General features: G+C 40.0%; 1 protein-coding gene across 2 annotated transcripts in view; it reads left to right on the top strand.

Moving 5' to 3' along the window:
• The first annotated feature begins 7,356 nt into the window (after positions 1-7,356).
• Positions 7,357-21,819, top strand: part of TOX (thymocyte selection associated high mobility group box) — a 304,166-nt gene continuing 289,703 nt past the window's right edge. Inside the window, exon 1 of one of the 2 annotated variants that reach the window (XM_045861498.1) lies at positions 7,357-7,497. Coding sequence is in view for 1 of the 2 variants with exons in the window: in XM_045861494.1 (XP_045717450.1) it covers positions 8,422-8,523 (102 nt within the window). In the remaining variant the exon portion in view is untranslated. Of the gene's footprint in view, positions 7,498-8,143; positions 8,524-21,819 lie in introns of those variants that run through there. The other variant, XM_045861494.1, reaches the window with a different exon arrangement.

The following is a 21,819-nucleotide window of genomic DNA, read 5'->3' as shown; positions in this document are numbered from 1 at the left end:
AAAATTGCAGGAAAAGGAGTATCTGCTCTCTTCTTTAGTAATGAACTCTAGCAGTAGCTTATGAAATCCTCACTGTGATAGAGTAAGAATTGAAGAGTACATAAAAACTCCATTGTCCATATAGTATTATAATACAAATATACCAAAGTCAGGTCCTATTTAAGGTTCTTTGAGATTCCCCAACCTCTTCCAGATAAAGTTCCTGCCCTTAGTTAGACAATTTCAGTGATTGAACTCCCTTTCCGTGTCTCCCACCACTACTCCTATCTCTTCTAAATTCCCCCGAGCCCCGCGCGAGCCGCGAGCTTAGGCGCCTTAAAAATGACAGAAAATACGTAATTGTGTGTTTTGGTTGTTCTGAAAATTTTCTTTCTCTTGTGAGTCTCTTTGATTTTGTTCATGCTCTTCTATTTGTTTAAAAGGCTATTTTCTCTACTTACTCTCTGACTAATGTCTATTTTAGACATTAGAAATGCTATGGAGGCCACACAAAAAACCATAAATTGATCAGTCCCCAGTAGCTAAGGAACAAAGGGAGTAGGAGCAGCAAGAAGTAACATACGTTGTTACTTAGGTCACCTAACACAGAAAGGGCCCTTAGCAATGGTTTCCTTAATTAAAAGTGATATTCGACAATTAGATAATACAGATAAGGCAACAGAAAGAACATAATACTATTGCAACTCTTTTCCAACCTGTCTTAATGAAGTGGAAGTGTTTACACATTATGACATCTTGAATCTTTACCAGTAGCTTCCTAAATTAACTCTTTCTGAGACCAAGGAAAAAGTATGCTAAGTTAAGTTATCCTCTTGCAAAGAGCATTTTTAAAGGAATTGAGATACAGGGGCATCAGTCCAATTTAAAGAGATTCTATTCCCTCCCTCTAGGAGCTTATAATCATCATAAAACATATTAATACAGACAGGCTTATTGGACCACCCTTTGGAACAAAATGGAAACATTAAAGCAATACATAGATAGAGGGGTAATTGCATTATGTAAAGGTCAAGTGTAAGTGGATTTATAGTGGAAGGAAGCAGTGAGTACCTAATCAGGGCGGACAGTAGGAACTACAGGTGGAAACTGGGCCGGGTGAGGGCGAAGAGTCACTTACCTAATCAATGCTGGAAGATTTCATGGGAGAGGTGGGAATTCACTACAACTGTCAGCCTGAGTGAGAGCTGAAGAGTCTCTCTGTCTTAAAAATGTGTGATTTTTGCATTAGTGACATGAAGGCTACACATTAAAATATACCACAGTAAAGCAGGAGGATGCCTGTTTTTTCATCTCTGGCTCTGAGATCATCCTAAAAGACCATCTCCTTCATGTGAGAGCATCCTTTAAAAAAATTAGAGTAACATTAGATTATTAAATATTTCAATTCCTAGGTTATATCATTTAACATTTTTCTTGCAACATGAGATGTTTGCTATTTTTCTTTGTAACCAAATCCCTTGAAACTGCTCAGGAACAAAATTTAATTTAAAAAAATTCTTAGATTTCAAAGAACTACAAGAAACATCTTGGCCCATTGTCCGGATGAACCTCCCTTTCTGCTATCTAAAATTTATGAGCACAGAAACCCTTTAGATAGTTAGAGCTAAGTTCAAACCCTCCTCCCACTTGGTCTTTTATAAATAAAGAAGGAGCATTTCAAGAACAGGAGTGCCAGTGGGTGCACAGGTAACTCTACAAACTTTCACTGGGTGCAGAGATTTTAAATTTAGTTCTATGTAGAGCCCTCACTTTCCTTTGGCACTCCATTAAAGATCAGTGGGGAAAATGCTTTCTATGTGTGACTAAATCTCAATGCTCTACTGTTACATCCATTTCCCCATGTCCTGTCTTCGTTGGAGGTATTCTCTCCTTGTTTAGGAAAGAACTCTTGAGACACTCGATTTGAAGATATTGCATTGCTTCTCTGTATTGCCCTCTCTAGACAAGTCCTTTAATCTTTTTTAAAGGTCTTATTTTCCAATCCTTTAATCATCTCTGTGGTAAAAAACAAAGTTCCCATCCCTCTTTGTCTCTCTCTGGACATAGGCACTGACTAGTATAAGTCCTATGAGTTATATTTCTATTTTTTCCACTCAAGTGCTATCTTTCCTGCTTAAATTGAAGTGTTGCTGTTGACTCGCCACATCTTCTTTGAAAAACAATAACAAAACATAGCTATGAACACAGTTCAAAATAAAGCACAGAGTGCACAAGTAAACCAGAATTATCTTTTCTTTATTACTCTAGCTCCCTTTTGGGCCCCATATCTCAAGAATATCAGCCTTGATTATCCATTTTCACCAAAAAATAGCATTTACTAAGGCAGGAATATTAACTCTGTAAGCAAAATGACTGGTCCTTTCATCTCAGCAATTCCATACCTACTCACCTTCCAATTGACTTTTTTTTCCAATTGACTTTTTATAAATATTAGTTTGCATTAAAAAATCCATTTAATTGCATTGGAAAAAAACACTTCACTGCTACACTCCAGGCCGATACCATGTTGCAGCTGCTCCTATTTAAGGGATAATTGTGCCTCACTCTTCTACAAGGAACTAATTCTGATATTAAAAGGATTTGTCCTCACAGTTTATCCTGATGAGAGAGGACTGGATTATTGCCATGTAAAATAACTGAATAGTCCTATTATAGCTATTATGCCACAAATGTTGGATATTGTTGAAGATCAAAGTGCTGTACCATACTCCATGGTGAGATGAACAGGCATGGCACACTTCCCATATTATGTAAAAAACACTGCATTTTATGAGTCATTTAGTACCATGTGAGGTATCTGTGGACCCTACATCATTTCCTTCAAACTTTCCTCATCATTCTGAAATCCTTTATTTTCAGGTTGAGAGACTTACACTCAAGTCATTTCTCACCAGTCTCCCCAGGAAATAAACTTCAGTGCTCGGTGTTCTCCCATTGCATCATGTTACGTATTGCACATCATTCTATTTTCCATTTAAAGAACTTTAGAAAAATATTGCATAACTCTGGACAACAGTACATTCTAACTGGTAAATTGAAGTAAAAGCTAAACATTTCTTATCAAAACCATTAATGATGTTTCTTGAACCTTTAGAATGTGAAGGACTCAGTCTTGGTTAAGTTCTAAGAAAACAAACATAGCTATATTTTAAAAAATATTTCAGTTATTTATTTTTAGACAGAGGGGAAGGGAGGAAGAAAGATAGGGAGAGAAACATCAATGTGTGGTTGCCTCTCGCTTGCCCTCTACTGGGGACCTGGCCCGCAACCCAGGCATGTGCCCTGACTGGGAATTGAACCAGTGACCTGCTAGTTCACAGGCCAGCACTCAATCCACTAAGCCACATCAGCCAGGGCCAAACATAGCTATTTCACACTATGATCATGCAGGAAACTAAACCTGTAAACACATGAATAACAAGATGCCTTGTGATATAGGGTGGCCAATATGAAGTGTCAAATGAATGGAATTTTTTTTAAAAATTAGCCTTTATTCTACAGGAGAGATTGAGGCATCAGCTATTATTGGAAAGCTCATATTCAAGAGGAGGCCAAAGAAATGACTGGATATTAATTTAATGATAAAATACAGCATGTTTTCACTTCAGTTTTAATTTTGCATTTCAAAATAAATCCCTCTATCAGATGTGCAGTCCCATAGGCGATATGTAGAGGACTTCTACCATTCAAGAAAAACTAGCTCAAAAATCTAACCAAAACTGTCCTTAAAGAAGTGCCATTTTTTAAAAATAATTTTTATAAGACTCTTATAAATCCTGGTAGGTTTAAATGTCTAGGGGATCTTTCCCCTGAAGTAACACGTTCTGTATGTAACTTGGAGGTATTGCTATAAGATTTAGGACTTACTGTGTAGTACAAAGAGTCAATAAACATAAAATGTGGTCAATGAAAACAATTGCGCATTTGAACACACAACAATTATGAAACTATAATTAAAATGAAGACAAGTAACATTGAGGGAACAAAATCAAATGCTAAGTGTGGTTTGTAATTACTGGTTAGGGTTTCCAATGTAATTTGTAAAACCAAATGAGACAGTAAAATTAAATGTAGAAACATTAGGAACAGGTCAAGGACATAGACATTTCATGAATTATTACATCAATACTAGTAAAGAGATGTTTTGTTCAAGGACACACTCTTTCTGCTAATTAGAGCTTATAAAGTCCCTAGTCAGATGACCAAATTCTAATCTGTACCTATAGAACAATTAATGTATGTTTAGTCAGAGTAATTGGGTAGATTGCCGCATTAAATCTGTAACGGGGCCGATGACAGGGTCCTGGGAGTTGTGACCCTCGATGCCCCCTTAGGAAAGCCAACACAAAATATCTATCCAGCCAGTAAATTTTATTTACTAAAATTTCCTGCTTTTAGCATTCCATTTGTGCCCATCTTATCTTTCCTTTTAGACCAGTGTTTTGCAATCTTTCCTGAAAGTTAAAACCACTGGAGAGCTTTGAAAATTCCCTGTGTCCAGACCCTAACTCTAAATGAATTAAATCAGAAACTTTGGGGATAGAGCACAGGAATGAGTATGTTCCAAAGCTTCTATGGTGATTCCACTGACCAGATAAGGTTGGGAATACCGCTCTGGAAGACTATAAACACGTCTAAAGCAGAAACTGTTTTAATCTGTCTTTATATGTCAACATATACATAACACACAGCCTAGTGTTTTGCTCTCCTCCTCTGTCTTTGTTAAATAATGTACAAATGAATGAATGGGCGTACAAATGAGTGAGTAACCTTAGCCATGATATAGAGCTGAATGTCCTAGAAATTGACAAGAAACTACTATTTTATCTGCAAAGTTAGTAAGATTTAGTCAGAGGTTTAGATAATTAACTTTCCCCAAGTTTTTCTTGGAAATACACCCATTCATTACGTGATAGGCCTTGGGTGGAGCATTACAATGAAAGCGTGTTTTTTCAGGTTACATGGAGATGGCCTTTGTGTTCTACTCTTTATAAACGACTGGAGTGAAAGTTGTTTTTTGTTTTTGTTTTTGATTAATGCTCACATTTCCATCTGAGTTGGGAAAATCTGAGTCGTCCTTTGTTCTCACACTGCTAGCACACTCACAAAACTTCTGACACCACATATGTAGAGGTTTTCTCCACATCAAGCAGTTCTGTGACACCAGCTGGGTGTCCTACAATTTAACTCAATTTTGACACCATTTCCATGGAAAGAGTCAGTTGCACAAGACTGCCTGCCCCCTTCAAACACCAATCCCGTCTAGGAGGTTAGCTATGCTTCTGACCTATTGGCTATAAATTAGTTTCTCAACATCCCCTCCTTGGGTTTGATTAATTTGCTAGCACAGTTCACAGAATTCAGGAAAAGAGTTTACATACTTACTGTTTGTTAATTTTTTATAAACGGATATGCTGAAGGATACAGATGAGCATCCAGATAAAAGAGATGGTCAGGGCAAGATGTATAGATCTAAGGGGGCACTGAGTTTCCATACCCTTTCCAGGACCACCATTATTCTAGCACCTCCATGTGTTCACCAGCCAGGAAGCTCTCCACCCCTAGTACTTTTGGGATTTTTATGGACACTTCATTACACAGGCACGATAGTTCATCAACTCCATTTTCATCTCTACCCTGAATTGACCTTCATGGTCTTCTCTCTATGTATGAATGATTAGATTTAAGAGCTTTTTAAATCAATAGCTACATTTCTACCCATCACTGCATTCCATGCACAAACATATCACTTCAACTCTATGCACTGCATGTGGAAGAAACCAGGCCCTTGATTATAATCAACTAGAGGGACACACAGGTCCCATACATTTGAGTTTTCCTTAAGACAGAAAAGTGGAAGGTTTTGGAAGAAAGTGGAGATGTCATTATCTTCCCCCAGATGTCAACATGTTGATAATGACATTGCCCTTCCCTCCCAAACCACTTCATCTTCCTGAAGTTCACAGGAACAGGGGATGGGCATGGCAGGGTAGAGCAATGGGAGAAAAATGGGGACAACTGTAACTTAACAACAATAATTTTTTTTAAAGCAATGATAGATTCTGAGGGAGTTTTTTAAAATTGAATTTTGGAATGATATAATATATATGTAATAAATGCTGGATTGAAGACAGAAATTTAATCTTAAAAATATTTAATTTTACCCTATGAGGGTTTCTCTTTAAATTGTAGAAAGAAATACATATAAGCGCATTTTAGCATTTAGAATTAAAATTTTGAACACTGAAATCACAAACCAGAAAATTTCATTTAAATTTTATTTTAAAGAACTTTATTAAGGGGAAAAGCATAATTTCTATTTCTTACTTTTATTTTGTGCCTTGAAGGAGCTGTAAATATGGAGGTTCTTCTGCATCCAGTGGAAAGGAATTCTTTTTCCTAATCACTTTCTCTTCCTGCACCAATTTTCACTTTGTCAGTCTTGAGATGGAGAGAAAGCTGGATTTTTGCTATTTATAAAAATGATGAAGGGAAGAAGGAAAATCCTGGCTTAAGAGAGAAATGATGTAAGGAGTAGAAAGCAATGCTTAACAAAAGTACCAACAGGAGCCATGTATAGATGCCCAACCATGTTGATCTGATCATTTCTTACACTGTCTTCATAGATTTCCTTCCAGATCTGCTTGCTTGTGACTGATACTCTCAAATGCAAAAGCAATATAGCTGTGGGAAAGTTGCAGAGCAGTTGGTAATCAACGTGCACTAGAAGGCTGTGCGGGGTGTCAAAATGTTATTAGTGTCCTCCTGGTGCCAGAAACAACTGGAGCAGATGAAGTATTTCCAGGCTCTTTTGTAGGGCCTTAGGCCCTAGTGTGTGGGGCTACTTCCTCCTGAGAAGGTAAATATTACACACTCCTGCTTGGACTTTCCAACAACGACAGAGCCCCAGCGTAAAATCTGTTGGACCGCGGCCAAGATACACCAAACTTTTCCAACCACCTGGAGGCACGGAGTTGTAAGTTTCCGGGTTTAAGAGGTAAGGCGGGAAAACATGATTGGTGATTTCCTCATCCCACTTACCAACCAGAGAAATAGGGAGGCTGATTCGAGGTCATCCGTGCACCTCTAAGAGCATTACTGGGCTTCCCACTATTAAAAGACAAGATCCCCATAATGGGCAACTAGCAAGCCCACGTGTTTCCCCTCTAGCCTTATCATGTGTGCTGATAATTGTTCACGCATTTATCCTTTGAGTCCTTAAGGCAGCCTTGGCCCTCGCAACCCTCCAATTGGGCACAGGTCACTGGGGGGTGGGGGGGTGAGGGCTGGAGGCAGCAGTGAGCAAAGAACGGCGGGGGGGGAGACTTGTACAGACCATCCACACCCTGAAGTCCAACCGGTTCACTGGGACAGCAGTCCATTCACAGCGCACAGAGGGTTCACGCTCTTTGCAGGCTCTCGGTCCCCAAGAACAGCGCTGCGAGGGACAGTCACCTTCCCAGGAACTGGAAGTGGGAATGGGGACTCGGAGACTGGGTACGGAAAGACGCGGACGGGGTATTAGGGGATGCAAAAAAGGAAGTGGGACGTAGGTGCAGGGCGCGGTGGAAGCGGGGTGGGGTCAGGGCGGGCCCGGGGGCGGGACTGCGGGGCACGGTGAGTCACAGCGCCCCCTTGCTGTGCGCTCCCCGTGGTGCCCCGCGGCTGCTTCTGGCTCGGGCTCGCCAACCCCTTTGTGTAACACGCACAGCCTGGAGTAGCGCGGCGGCTCCGGCACAGCAGAGGCTCCCTGGGGTCCCGCTGCCTTGTCCCGGGCCCAGACGCGCTTTCCTCCTGCTTCACCGCTCCTCCCTCCTCCAGCACCCGGCCTGAGCTGCAGCCTTCGGGCCTCAAGCAGCCCGCGTCCTGCGGTGCGCCCTAACCAGCACAGCCCCGGGCGCTCACCACCCCTCACGCCTTGTCCCCCTCTTATTTCTCCCCGCCATCCCAGGCCTCCAAGGTGGAAAGAATAAACTAAAAGCAGATCAACTCAGAGACTCCAATAAAACGCCCAGTACCTAGAGCCCGAGCGCGAGCCCGTGTGCCCGGCGGCTAGGGGCGCGGGAGGCGGGGATGGGGGGGCGGGCGGGGGGACAATGAGCGCATGAAGTTACCTGCCCGGCGGCAGCGGCGGTGGTGGCGGCGGGGCCGGGAGGCGGCAGCGGAGCTGGCTGCGCTCTCGGCGTTGACGGGTGCGCGCCGCGGCTTGGGGGAGAGTTGAGCGCTTTTCCCCCCTCTTTTTTCTTTCTTTTTTTTTTTTTCCCTCTTCTTCTTAAACAAACCGCAAACGGATGTGAGGGAAGGAAGGTGTTTCTTTTACTCCTGAGTCCAGACACCTCTCTCTGTTCCGTCTAAGCTTGTTTTGCTGCACACTTTTTTTAAAAGAGGAAAAGAAAAGGAGTTGCTTGATGTGAGAGTGAAATGGACGTAAGATTTTATCCACCTCCAGCTCAGCCAGCAGCTGCGCCCGACGCTCCCTGTCTGGGACCTTCTCCCTGCCTGGACCCCTACTATTGCAACAAGGTGAACGCTCTGCTTTTGTTTCCACCGTGTACTCGCTGCTTGATCCCGGGAGGGGGGCGGCGGCGGCCGGGCCAGCTCCGCGGCCGGGCCGGTCGGCGGAGGCCAGTCCCGGGAGCGCTGGGCTCCCAACCCATTGCAGCCCTGCGTGCGTTTGGGTAGTAAATATTGTGGAGCGGCTCCGGGGGTTTGTCAAACACCGCGATTGTGCGGAAAGTGACACGATTTGCTCGGATTCTTTCCTTCCTGCTGTTCGCGACTAAGGATCCCTGCCTAGGTTTGCCGGGGGGCGTTTAAAAAAAATTAGAAGAAAACCACGGTATACTTTGGGGGTGTGTCTGGTGTCCGGGAACCAAGGCAGAGACTGAGAGAATTCAGTTTATTTTCCAGTTTCCCTTCTCCTTACCTCCCTCCCTCTCACGGGCAGCGGGGGCTCGTGGCACGGCTTCCCTGCTCGGGATTAGTTGCCAGGGGAGCAGCCGGGAGTCGGGGTGCCGGAACCCGGGAGACGCCTCCGCCCCCCGCGGAGAAAATTGCTCCACAACTCTTTTGTTTTCGAAAACCCGTTCTGGTGGTCGAGGCCGGTGTTGGGACTCTAGCCTGCGGGCCGAGGCGCAGCGGGGGAGCCGGGTCTTGGGGCGGGGTGCGGGGGGGGGGACAGCTCCCATTTGGTTGGGGGCCTGCGCGCGGAAATTGCAAGTTTGTTCTGAGCGGGACGAGCGCTTCAAGTTCACGTCCAAAGCTCCAGCACTCGGCACGGGGCTGGAGCAGGGTCCCAGGCTGGGCTGCACCCTCAGCCCCTTGACCCCAGGCGCCAAGGCCGCTGGGCACCAGGACGAGGCTGACCCAGCTGGTGGCCCGGGGTGGGGGAGCCCGCCGGAGCTACTGCAGTGCTCCACTTGTCCCAAGGTTAGAGTAGTCAGAGGGTGCTTCTGGAGGGGGTTATTTCGGGGCTTCTCGAACTTTCATCCCCAAAAGGGAGGGTGCGTGGGGGCCGGTCTTCTCAGCGCAGCGTCGGGCCAAGGCCATCCCAGCCTTGGGCTTGTTGGACGTGTCTAAGCTGTCCCACTGGGTGGACGTCGGCGATTAGAACTGAGTTCTCTGAAAGGCCGGGCAAACGGTTTAGATGCCCTGCTCCTGTTTGGTGGTAAACCGCCCTGATACTCAAAGCCCCTACAAGCAATTCCCTGTTGGCCCCTCAGTGAATTCCACTGGATAAATCGCTGGGACTCTCTAACATTTGCCCGGTGGCAAATTATCATCAAACAGCTTTTTTTTTTTAAACGTGATACAGAACAGAGGCTGCATCCTCAGTCCTCGGGCCCCCCACCACGCAACCGACATGTAGCCCCGAGTCTTGGTCAGTCGGGACACGCGCGCGCGCGCACACACACACACACACACACACACAGCTGTGAGTTAAGTGAACCACAGATATCACCCCGTGGAGCTGCTAAATGCTGTGCACACTGCGAGTCCCAATAACACGGATGAGCTGTGTACCGATAATGTTTCAGCAAGTTTGAAACAAGGGAAATCTAGTCTCAGGGAAGGCAGAATGGCTTTTCATCACATAGGGAGCCCTTTAGCTCGAGGCAAGTTGGAAGGCAAGGGTAACTTTGGCAAGAGAAGTTTGTGTGCTGAAGTTTCATAATTAGTTGGTAACATAGTTCTTTTATTCTAAAATCAGTTTTGCCTTTATAAGCAAGCATTTTGTGTTTGTAACATTTTATATTGCTTACGGCACTATTACTAGTAAAAATAATAATAAAGTAGCTGTCCTCTCTTGGATAAAAAGACGTATTCCACGGTAGTAACCAAACCAAAAGGTCAGAACCATTTTGGCAATGAAACTGGACACATCTTATTAAATTTATCAGTGATTTTAGGCTCCAAAAAGAGAGTAATGTCTTGGATACAAGTTTCAGTTGTAATTCTTGAGATAGTAGGATCAAATTTCATTTAAAAACTAAATGCTTTGGAAAATCAAGGATTACTTCAATATATTAAATCATTTCCTAGTTAAGTGCTTCAAATAATTTTAGTGAGTTGTGCTGTGAATTGAATAAATTAATTTAGAAAGTCTTCAGAATTTCTTTACCAGCTCACTGAAGTTCCTTTTAAGTCACTCGCTGTATGAGGAGCAAACTGTTCTTTTTAAATGCAAATTAGCCACCCTTTCTATAGACTAGTTGCAAGTCTTCTATTTAACTTATCCGGGAATAATGGATTTTTAAAGATGCAAAGTCATAAGATGTACTTGTCATAGTAGGAAGAGACTTCATGGAAATGTTTCTTGCAGGATGTTTTTTCCTGCCCTTTTCTGTGTAGCAGTACTGAGCCAGATTATATTAAATGTCCAGAATAGGTTTTCTAGGCCCCAGAAAGCCCAGGTGCTAGTATTTTCTACTCCATCATGATTACCACTGGTACAAAATTTCTGTCTAGCTCCACATTTTTAATTGCTTCAAATATAGTCAACTAGCTTCATTTGTGCAATGACTCCGTGGATTTGCAGGGATCTGAGGGATGGACAGAAGTTTGGATGAGATGAAATAAGAAATCTGTCTCTACATTTAGCAAAAACAAGTTGCAACAGACTTCCTTAAAAGAGACAAGCCTGTAATGTAAACCCTGTCTCTTTCAGATGTGCAATGAATACTTAGCTCATTACAAGAAACAATCACTTTGTCAGGTTATTTGTTTTTAATAGGGTGATAAGATCATAAATTACTAATTATCTTTATTTTAAATCTGTCAACACTTAAAGTTGGTACCTAAATCCCAGCAGAACTAGTATCTCTCTGTGCTTCAATATGATGCAGTTGTAGCTAAAGTTTCTCCAGTCCCCTTTTTTCAATGTCAGAACAGACCCTAATAGAGAAAATGAATATCCTCTTCCTGAAGCTTTTCTAAACTCACTTGTGATGGTTTTACTCTGCTAACACTTTCTGGCACTGCTGCTCTATAGACTGTCAAAATACCACTTATATTTTTCAGTTAATGAACTCTGTAGGAGGAATTTTGTGGAAACAGTTTAGCTAGTATTGCACATTACTGTGCAAAACTGACCTCCATTTTCACATAGCCCATTGCAGGAGAAAAGTGAGAACAATGTGAATGATGTTAGTTATGGCAACTGTGTGAGGAATCTCTTATACAAACAGCCAGAACGGATGGCATGTTGCTGTATATAGGTCAGCCTTTGAATGCAGTGCAGCTCATAGACTGGACAGAACCATGTAGGCTGGAAGTCACAGTCTTCACCTCTTGCAACTTAAAGCATGTTAATTCACACATTGAGAAGTGGGTACCACAGTGGTGTTTCATCTGATTAAGACCATTTTAGGTAACATTGTATCCCTTACTTGAATTGAATGTTACAAAAAGAAACTGTATTATAGGAGCTCACAATGGGAGTTCAGTAGTAAAATACAGTCCCATTTTTTGTTCTAGTTGAGGATGTCAGAGCATCAGTTTAAATATATACCTACCGAGTAATAACAGTTCCTTTCAGTTTCTTAGTGCAGTGTCATTTCTGAAGATTGTTTTCACTGATTTTATGCTAAATTGGGACAAAGAAATGGCACTTTTTCATTTTTACAATGATGTGATGTGTTCAGTTATTGCTCAGTATCTGCCCACATAAGGAGTAGTAATACAATTATGTTATGACATGGCTAATGACAGGGATGCTGACCTCTGCCAGCAGTGGGAGAGGAAATAATGGTCTTTACTGTTCTCAGTGGTTGCTTTTGTAGAATCAGGTCCTGAATCTTTCGTTGGTTGATTTAGACACAGGGAGGTCCAAAACACAAACCCATGCTTAAGACTAGCTATATATAAAGAATAATGGGCATTTGGTATATTGGGCTTTCGTTGTGAAATGAGGAGGGACTGTGTATAATCTTTTCATGTAAACATTGGAGGAAGGACTTATTTGTGATGAACTCTGCATTAAAATGTCAGGGTTAACATTAGACATCTGATAACTTTTGAGAAAAACAAGATTCATTACCCTCTGCAAAATCTCCTTTGAGCTTATTTTTCCATTTAGAGTATTATGCAATGTACTTTCGTATGGCAAAACTCATCATATGTAAAATACAGGGTTTACAAGGACATTAGGATAGAGTCATTATTTCTAGTTTAATTAGTAAATGTAAGAAAATGGACAAGAATGGGAGGAGGAGGAGGAAGAAGGGGAGGGTTATAAGCAATTTAGTGCATCATGCTTGATTAATTTCCTATTCACTTTCATAACTTCTAGGACTTTAAGAAATTCATAGTTGATACTTTGGACATCATTAGTATAATTAAAACTCCCTTGTGAGTTCTATTAGCTGGCATCTTTCATAAGTTTTTAGGTCTTTAAATATGTTTTAAGTGAATTTATAGACAAGAAATTGCATAAACCAAGCAATCATATGGCTCTGGCCACTAAATCACATATCACACAAAAACCCCAAATGTAGCTATCTTGACTTTGTGGTATATATTAGTGTCTGAAATTTCCATTTTAAATAATTATACAAAAATTAGAATTATGAGCTTTGGGGAGATCTAATATTATTTAACATGGTTTCAGATTCTTCCAGTTTACTGTATGTTTTAAAAGTTACTGAATGGTAATATTAAGGAGCATATTGATATTTTACTTAGCTAGAAAAACTAAACTGATATTTAATATTATTTAGCTGACTGCTTAGTATAGAATTTTTTAAATGATGTGATTGCAAAGGACTTAAGAACAGAGGAAAGAAGTAAGGCAGTTGAAACTAGAAGAAGGGAAAGTTCCAAGTTTAATAATTCCTGTTTGAGAAACAAAACTGGGCATCAAATTTTGGTTTTGGTATGTGGGCCTATTTCATGTTATACTTTTTTGTTTTTGAAATAGGCTCAATTCAACAAAGGGATAACTTAGAGAACTGGAGTGGGACATTGTATTTAACTGTGAAAAAGTTTTTTTTTCTAGTGCTTTCCAACATTTGGTTAGGGTACTAGAAAGCTGAAAAGACCCTGGGGATATTTTCCAACTGCTGGTGACTCTTCCTGTCTAGATGGATGCCTTCGCTCAGCAGCAGGTCTGTCCACAGTGCCTCTTGCTTCCTCTCCTTTTCTCGTCCCCAAACACCCCCATCCCTGGAACAACCCACCCCCTTGCTTTTCTCCTCCGCAATCTTCATCTGCACCTGGGAGGTCTGTACTCTCTACTCTGAATTTCCTCCCTTTCCCCAGGTCCTTGACTTCCATTGTGTTTATCTTGGCTGCCATACTCCCTTTTCTGCTCATCAAATGTTATCATTACCATGTGAACAACTCTCTTCTTCCTCCTGTACCTGACCTTATTTTTGGTTAAGACAATTTGGATCTGCCAGTTCTCAGGCCCATATCCACTTTTCAAAATCCTGAATTAAGCTGTTCTCCTTGTTCCCAGTTCCCCCATCTGAGTGAGTGATGTAGGGTCATACAGTCACAGACCAAAAAAACAGATATGATGCTGAGGGGAAAAATAACTATGGTAGATATTTCCAATCTCTTATAATTTGCCCACATTTTATACACAGTGCATATAGAGCTTGGAAACAGTTCCTTGAACATCCCTTCTCAGTGAGAAATCTTTATTTAGACACTAAAATAGTATGAAAGGGAGACTGTGATCACCTTATCTTTAGCTGGCATGCAGTAAGTTAGGTGAGTTACAATTACAGTAACCATCAGTAAGGGTTAGCCTACTTCTGTGTTCTTATCAGAATATGCAGAGATACCTAAAATGGGAAAACTGGACATGCAGAACTTATTTAACTGATGAAATTTAGATACTTATTATCCTACACTTCAGCCCTCTGAATGTTGAATTCAAGGGTTCTGGAAGACATAAAGTAGGATATTTATGTTATATCACAATAAAAATGAAATGTAATTATCATGACTTGATTAAATTCTATCAATTACATTTTAAAATGTTATCATTTAAGATAAAACTTATATTGTACACAGTCAAATCCAAGGATCCAAAACATGTACCTTGAGGAGAAAACAAGATTGTAATAAACCATACTTACTGAATACTGCAGCTGCAGGAATCAGAACTGTATTTCCTGCTCACAAGAAGCTTCCATGTTCTTCTACGGAGAAGAACTATAGTTCTTGCCTGCAAGAAGCATTCCATCCAAATGTGTGAAGGCCGCCTTATTTCAACTGAATTCAAACAAAACTTCAATGTGGGAATATTTACTTTTACTGATTTTAAAGATAATTTCTTTCCTTTCATTTACGTCCACTTTGATGTTATTGATCTGTTTTCACTGCATCTTTTTCTTTGAAGGTGTACTTTTCAGAATCAGATATCTGTGGTCTGTATTGGTTGATAGGACCAGCAGTAGACAGTGAATTGCACTAAATGGACTGCCTACTAGGAAAACTGCAATGCCAAGATGATTCAGCTAACATCTGCCCTAATGAATTTAGCATTTTTTTGTTTGTTTTAAGCCACACATGCCAAAATTTGTACTGAAGAGCAATTTCTTATTAAAAACAGTTGAGTTATGCGCTACTTAGAAATGTGGTTTATAATGGAAGTGCCAACAGACTGTTAATTATAGCAGTTCTTCCATAATACTTTGAGACATGGCATTCACATTAACCTGCGTGAGTTTTTCCTGGTTATAACGTGTTTGTCCCTATAGAATGACTTTGAAAATGGGAACGTTGTATTGCTCTGTACTTGGATGTCGATGGTGCAGCAGAAAAGCCCAGAGGAAGGATAACACCAGAAAGAAGCCCCTGCTCTTTCACGCCAGGACACACCAACATTTTCCTAGACTCCTTCAAGCAAGTTTGCCTTACTTGGTTAAAAATTTTAAAGTTAACTTCTGAAAACTATCTTTAGATTTTCATTTTACTCATGAAAAATGATCACTGACACATATTTATAGTAGTAGTAAAGGTCATGAAAACAATGTCACTAATAATGCTTTTCTGTTTGTCCATTTTTCACTTTGGATTTTTAAATGGTTCTGCTTTAGCCAAGTATTTATTGTTTTTCATTCCAGAATTATGTGTTTTTATGAAACTGTCTTGAAAGGACTCCTAATCAAACTAAGGCTATGGTTGGTTGATAAGAAGCTTTACTAGTGGCCAAGAAAATATAAAGTATGTTGAGATACTATGTAGACCTACAATATGTACTTATCCGACCCACAGTATTGGCAATGTCAGCTTCTGCATATAATGCCTTTAGATTAAGTCTCTAAAATCCTATCTGGGGGTGGCCCAGCCAAAGAAATAGGGGTGTGTGTGTGTGTGTGTGTGTGTGTAAGTGTGTGTTTGATGTGTTTCTCATGGTCCCGGATATATTTCTAGCCATAAATACATAAGAATTGATCATAAATGGCAGAATCTATCAATGTGTACAAGGATAATAAGGGAAATCATAGTAGGAATTGACTAGTAGGAATGTCTCATTAGCACTTATTTTGAGAAATGTAGCCATGTTTCACAGGTGGAGATGCTTTCCACCATAGTGGGGCTTTAATCGGGCACATTATTACCTAGTAAAGAAGACTCAAGAGCTAGATCTTTCTAAGGAAAACCATAGGCCTTTCTTAAGAAAGGACTTCTTTTTGTTGAAGATTTGAGGTAAAAACTGAGGGCTGTTGGAGCTGTGTTGACTTACTCCAAAGGCAACATAAATGGACCTGTGAAAGGATATGATTCCCTTTCCTTTTTCTTCAGAAACCTTTGTTCTATGTCTGGTAAAAGTTCTGACACTAAAACCTTAATCCATCTGTGTCCCAATCCTGCCCACTAGGGAAAATTATTTATATGTGTATCAAGAAGCCTTATGAGAATTAAGGAGTCATCAGAGGTAGGTTATTTTGAAATTCTGTGGTGAAAGACATTCAAAAATTCAAATAATGATAGATGTTAGCAAAATACTATATTCTCAGCTCATTTCTTCTATTTCTGCCACCCCAGTAGAATAAATGTGTTTTCCAAAGTTGTAGACTAGTGATTCTTTCAGCAAGGGATAACCTTTCTAGAAGGTCAGAGGTGAACTTGGGAAAAGGGTGTGTGTGGCTATAGTCTGTAATCTCCCTGCCTCAGATATCGATAATCGCCTCCCTCAGGGGGCCTCTTTTTCTCTCTCTATGTTGAGAGCCAATGCACCTAATGAGAGATGCTGCTAGTGGGAGCTGTTGCCTGTTTTGCACTGGAAGAAGATACCCTAAAAGTTGAAAATAACTGCTACAGGGGGAAATGCCCTCTTGTAGTTCCTGACCTCAGGGAAGCAAACTCGCCCCTCTGTGCCTTCCTCTGACATAAGGGTCAGAGATGTGAAATACAATGTGCAAGATTAATTAGCAAATGAACCAACTGGGTCTGAAAGATAGTCCAATTACACTGAAAGCATATCTGTGTACCACCTGATTTCCTTAAGTCTTTTAACTCAATTAAGTGGCTAATTTTAAAAAATGATGGGTAAAGTGTAATGTGCATTGGCATCCTTATACCATTGTAAAGCCCAGTTCTTTTCTATGCCGATATTCCTGAGCCTAAAAAATGCCAGTAACAATTGTATAAAGAGAAATGTTAATAATAAAGAGGCAGGATAACCTTTCAACAAAAAGTATATTTTATTGTTTGACAGATGCAGTCATGAACATTAATCATAGAAACCTGCAGATAGTAGAAGCTTAATATCAAAGCTAATGATTTATTTTATGTTAATGACTTTCTGCCAGGGCATAAAAGACTCTTCATAATGGACTCTCTGTGCTGTGTTCAGTTACTAAGGCTAATGGGATAATCTTTTCTCTCCCCAAATTAAGCTTTTTTTGAAATAAATTATGCTGTTATTTTTCAAGGTAACTCTCAAAAATTTACTGCAAAACTAATCTTTTAAGAACCGCTTAGGAAATAAAGCGGAAGAAAAATTCCAAAGCAGCTTTTCTAGTTCATGAACAGTTTTATTTAATTAGAAAAAGTTTGCATGTATGCTAATATCCCTGAACTTGTAATGCCAAACAATTTTAAAGTCAGCCTTCAGCGGTGCAGTCTGCCTTTAAAGCTCAGCCCCTGTGAGGAAGACCCACCACAGAACGTGTTTTCGTGGATTCCCAGACAATAATGAGCTGAGTGGTAGTAAAACACTGGGTTGTTCACTGGGAAGTTTTAAAAACCGTGTTTACAATTAGTTATAACCAACATTATATTTCAATAAGAGATAATTTGCCTACTAAAGTTCACATAATGTGCTAATCTCATCTAATGGTTAATAAAGACCTCCTCCCTCACTCCCTTGATGGCTATAAAAGGCTATTATATAGGGCTGGGCAAAAGTAGGTTTACAGTTCTTCTAGTTGTTCACAGGGAAAGTAATACAAGAATGAATAAATAATAATACAAGAATACACTGTGTTTTGCCTACTTACCACTGTGAACCTACCTTTGCCCCACCCTGTAATGGCAGCGGTTCAGGTGCAGCTGCTGTGTGTTAATCATGCATCATTGTCCCGCTAATAAACACCCGCAGGTCAGCACCCCTCAGAACCTACACCACCTATGCTCTTTCCCCAATATTTAGTCACACGTTCAAAGCATATCTGTTCATTTCCCTTAGCCTCACAATCAGTTAATGCCCCTCCAAGCTGCTTGTGTGATAAAGATTTTGTTACCTAAGCTAGGTCATAGAGGAGATGAATATATATTTAAACTAATTTTCCCCCATGCACACATTTCCATTTACACACTCATTGACTAAATCAGTGTAGGGTTGTGGTCGCCAGAAACCCCTTTTTATAAATGAGTAGATGTATTCCAAACCGAGAATGTTTTCAGATTTCACGTGTTGTTTAAGGAGATGTTTGGAAGAAAAACAACTTTTCGATAACCAGAATCATTCAAAGTAAACAGAGTGAATTGGGAAATGAGAAGGGATGTTTAAAATCTAAACAAACAGGACTTGGTGTTAGTTTATAAACCTGATACAGTAGTGAAATATTATTTGCTTGATTGTTCTTTAGGCATGGGAAAGCAATAATAGCAAAAGCTCCTTTAAACCATATTTTCTGCACACAAAGAACATATTCATGTGGGATTTCCATTTTGCCACAAAATTGTGCAAATCAATATGCCAGCACTTATCTGCATTAAAATTCGGTAGACAACAATTTCTAGGCATAGTAGTAGTGTGGTTTTCCTGACACCCTTGCTTAGTGTTTAAGGTAATTCTTGCTTTTGTGTGCTCAGAGAGAAGCCAAGGCCTCATTTTCTCATCTTGTATTATTGTCTCCTGTTTTCTGTGACTCATTTTGATAACCCTGTGTGTGTGTGTCTTCTTCCTCATGATTTAAGAACCTTACATGTATTAAGAGAAGGGAAAGAAAGGAAACTCAACTGTTTCCATCATCAGTAGAAATGCAAAAAGAAAACTAGTGGGCGGAGCTTCTATTTGTGCTGCACATAACATACAATGGTACATTTGTCATGCTTTAAATATATAATGCCTACAATAAAATATGTACAGGCACAGTTGTGATCTATGAAGTTCCTGGCTCCAGTGTCATTGTTTGTAGTCTCTACGGTTGTCATACATTGTTCTTTGCACATCATACCCTTACAGCAGAATTTGACACAATTTCTAGCTTTCAGCCCTGCACCATTTTCACTGCACAATATACATGAGTTTGACAGGGTGTGTTGAGGAAAACTCTGGCAAGCAATTGATATTTTGAAGTGGCAAGCGTTTCAGCAGCTGCCTGCTTGTGAAAAAGGAATGATAAGATATACTGTATTGTTAGTTTCAGGGAAAGCATTAAGGTTTAAGCTCTGTAAAAATGTACACATTATTCGTCAGTGGTGAAGCAAGTCTTTTATGTTTTTCAGAGCTTAGCTCCTGGCTGATGTGAACTAGCATGACATTGGTCAGTAAATGAATAGGAGTACTTTGAATTTGAACTGCTGCCAATTTTACACCAACAAAGGAACTGACAAAAGAAAGATTTTATGTGAAATGCAAAGCACACACAATGTCTTGGGGGTGGGGAAAAGGAAGGAGAGAGAGAGAGAGAAACCCACACAGAATATTCTTCCACCCATACTTGTAAGGATACCAAATAGTTAAAATACATCCATTTTTCATGGCTCATCAGCTACAACCTAAGCTGTTTTATCTAATGTCCTTTAAAAACCTGTTGTATACAATAGGCTTTTAGAAGATGTTCGTATAGAATTTAGAGTGTTTTTCTAAATATCACACTGTGCCCTGAAGGCCTGTTGGCAGAATATCAGAGTTGCCCACTGCTGGAGTCCCCAGCTCTCTCTCTATCTGGTAGTGGGAAATTGTAGTTTAATCAGTTATGGCACTTTCAGTGTGTAACGTTCATTAGCAAGGCAATTTGTCATGACTGCTAATGGTCAGGATGCATCTGCTCTCTCAGTTACAGAGCATGATAAGGAAGAAGACAAATATTTCAATATCTGATAGTATTAACTTGTTTCAAATTTGTAATCCAAGGTTAGTTCCTCAAAACAGACACAGCAGCAGATTAACAAGCATCCTATATTCAATTTTACTGTGCCCTGTTTTTATGGATTTATGACTTTAAAGCACACTAATGTGCTATTATGAAGGGCACAGTCTTTGATTAGATGTTCAACAGAAACTAAGTTACGAGCAGAGCCTTCTAAGTTATCAAGCCTTCTGGGTTCATCTGGAAAGAATTTATGTGCATAATATTTTCTATAGAGCTCCATAAATTGGAAGGCTTGATACATGCAGTATTTCTGACATGCTAAATATTCTTTTTTTAATTCTTTATACTTTTTATTGACTTTATTGAGGTAAAACTGGTTAATAAAATTATATAGCTTTCAGGTGTACAATTCTATAATACATCAACTATATATTGTAAATATTCTTCTTATGATTAAAAAAGTCACTTTCCCATTGCTTTATAAACTGGTTAGTCACTTTTCAAGTGAGATTAGAGTCTGATCCATTTGATCCATTTTAAAAGTTTTAAAATCCTAGTGGAAAACTTCAGAATGAATTAGAAACGTCACATTTCTGCCCAGTGAACTGCTTTATAAGATCATTGTTCATTGTTCTCAACTGGAAAAGTTAAAAAGATTCCCCCAGTTGAGAAGGCTAAGATTTTTATATCTCTCATATTTTCTAGATATTACATCACATGGATTGCCATACAAAATCTTTCTGACACATTTTCATTTTTAATGAAAGGCCCTAAAATTCAGAGCATAATGATTTCTTAGAAACGGAACCTAATCTTGGTAAAAAAAAATTTATTCTTGCTAGAAACAAAAGCTGTTACTGTTTAAGTTCCTGTTGAGCGGTTAGTTGGTACGCTTCGCTGAATGTTGTCAAAAAGGCTTTCCTCATGATTGACAACCCGGCAGGAATGTGAATGGAGATTTTAATTGCGTATCATGTGTGCATATCAGAGGGAGTGAATTCATGACTCTGCTTAGCTCCATATCTCTACTGGTCAGCCGTGCCAAAAAATGCACTTTTATGTGCAATTTTTCCAAAAAGAGAAAGGTGTATGTGTCCTGAAGTCATTCGTTATTCATTTCTGAAGTGAAACACTTGTGTTCCTTTAGTCTCGGAGTTTGAAAGCGGCACAAAAATCCATTTTGAGATTTCTTTCTTTAACTCTTTGCACCAATACTTGGATGATGTAAATTCTTTTCAGTTACAAGTTGGGAGAAGCCTGCCAGAACATATTTTTCTTATGGCACTTGTTATATGAAGAGTGTTTGTCTTTCATTCTTTCTTTTCTTCCCCCTAAAGAGTACTTTGAAAAGAAAGAAACAAATGTAAGCTAGCGGAAAATTTTACTGAGGTCAATTGCCTTTCTATAACTTGAAATCTTTAGAAAAGGCCTGGGGGTGGGTGGGTGGAGAAGAAAGGATATATTTCTGAGAGGTAGAAGGTTCATAAAATGGTGTCTAAAGTTTTGTTAATTTTATATCTGAATTTTGGTTAAAATACAGTGTTTATTGTAAAATGACATTACGAAGTATGTGAATGTTCATTTCTTGGAAAAATGACTCCTCTGCTGAAAACTTAAAGGTCAAAGATCAATTTCTGCTATCACTTCTTTGCCAAGAAGCAATGGTGATGATATACCATTTATCTTATTGAGATATCTAAACCCAATACATGTGAGATTTTCAGAGTGGGGCAAAACTTACTCTGTTAGGTAACTTGGGCTACAATAACCCCCAGACTGGTCAGGAACTTATTAATGGAAAAGAAAAAAGTGTGTGATG

Source organism: Phyllostomus hastatus, unplaced genomic scaffold, assembly GCF_019186645.2.
Source record: "Phyllostomus hastatus isolate PE091 unplaced genomic scaffold, TTU_PhHast_1.1 phas_scaffold_21, whole genome shotgun sequence".
NCBI classification, from domain to species: domain Eukaryota; kingdom Metazoa; phylum Chordata; class Mammalia; order Chiroptera; family Phyllostomidae; genus Phyllostomus; species Phyllostomus hastatus.
Note: the sequence above shows the minus strand (reverse complement) of the source record. Positions and strands in the feature narration are given on the sequence as shown.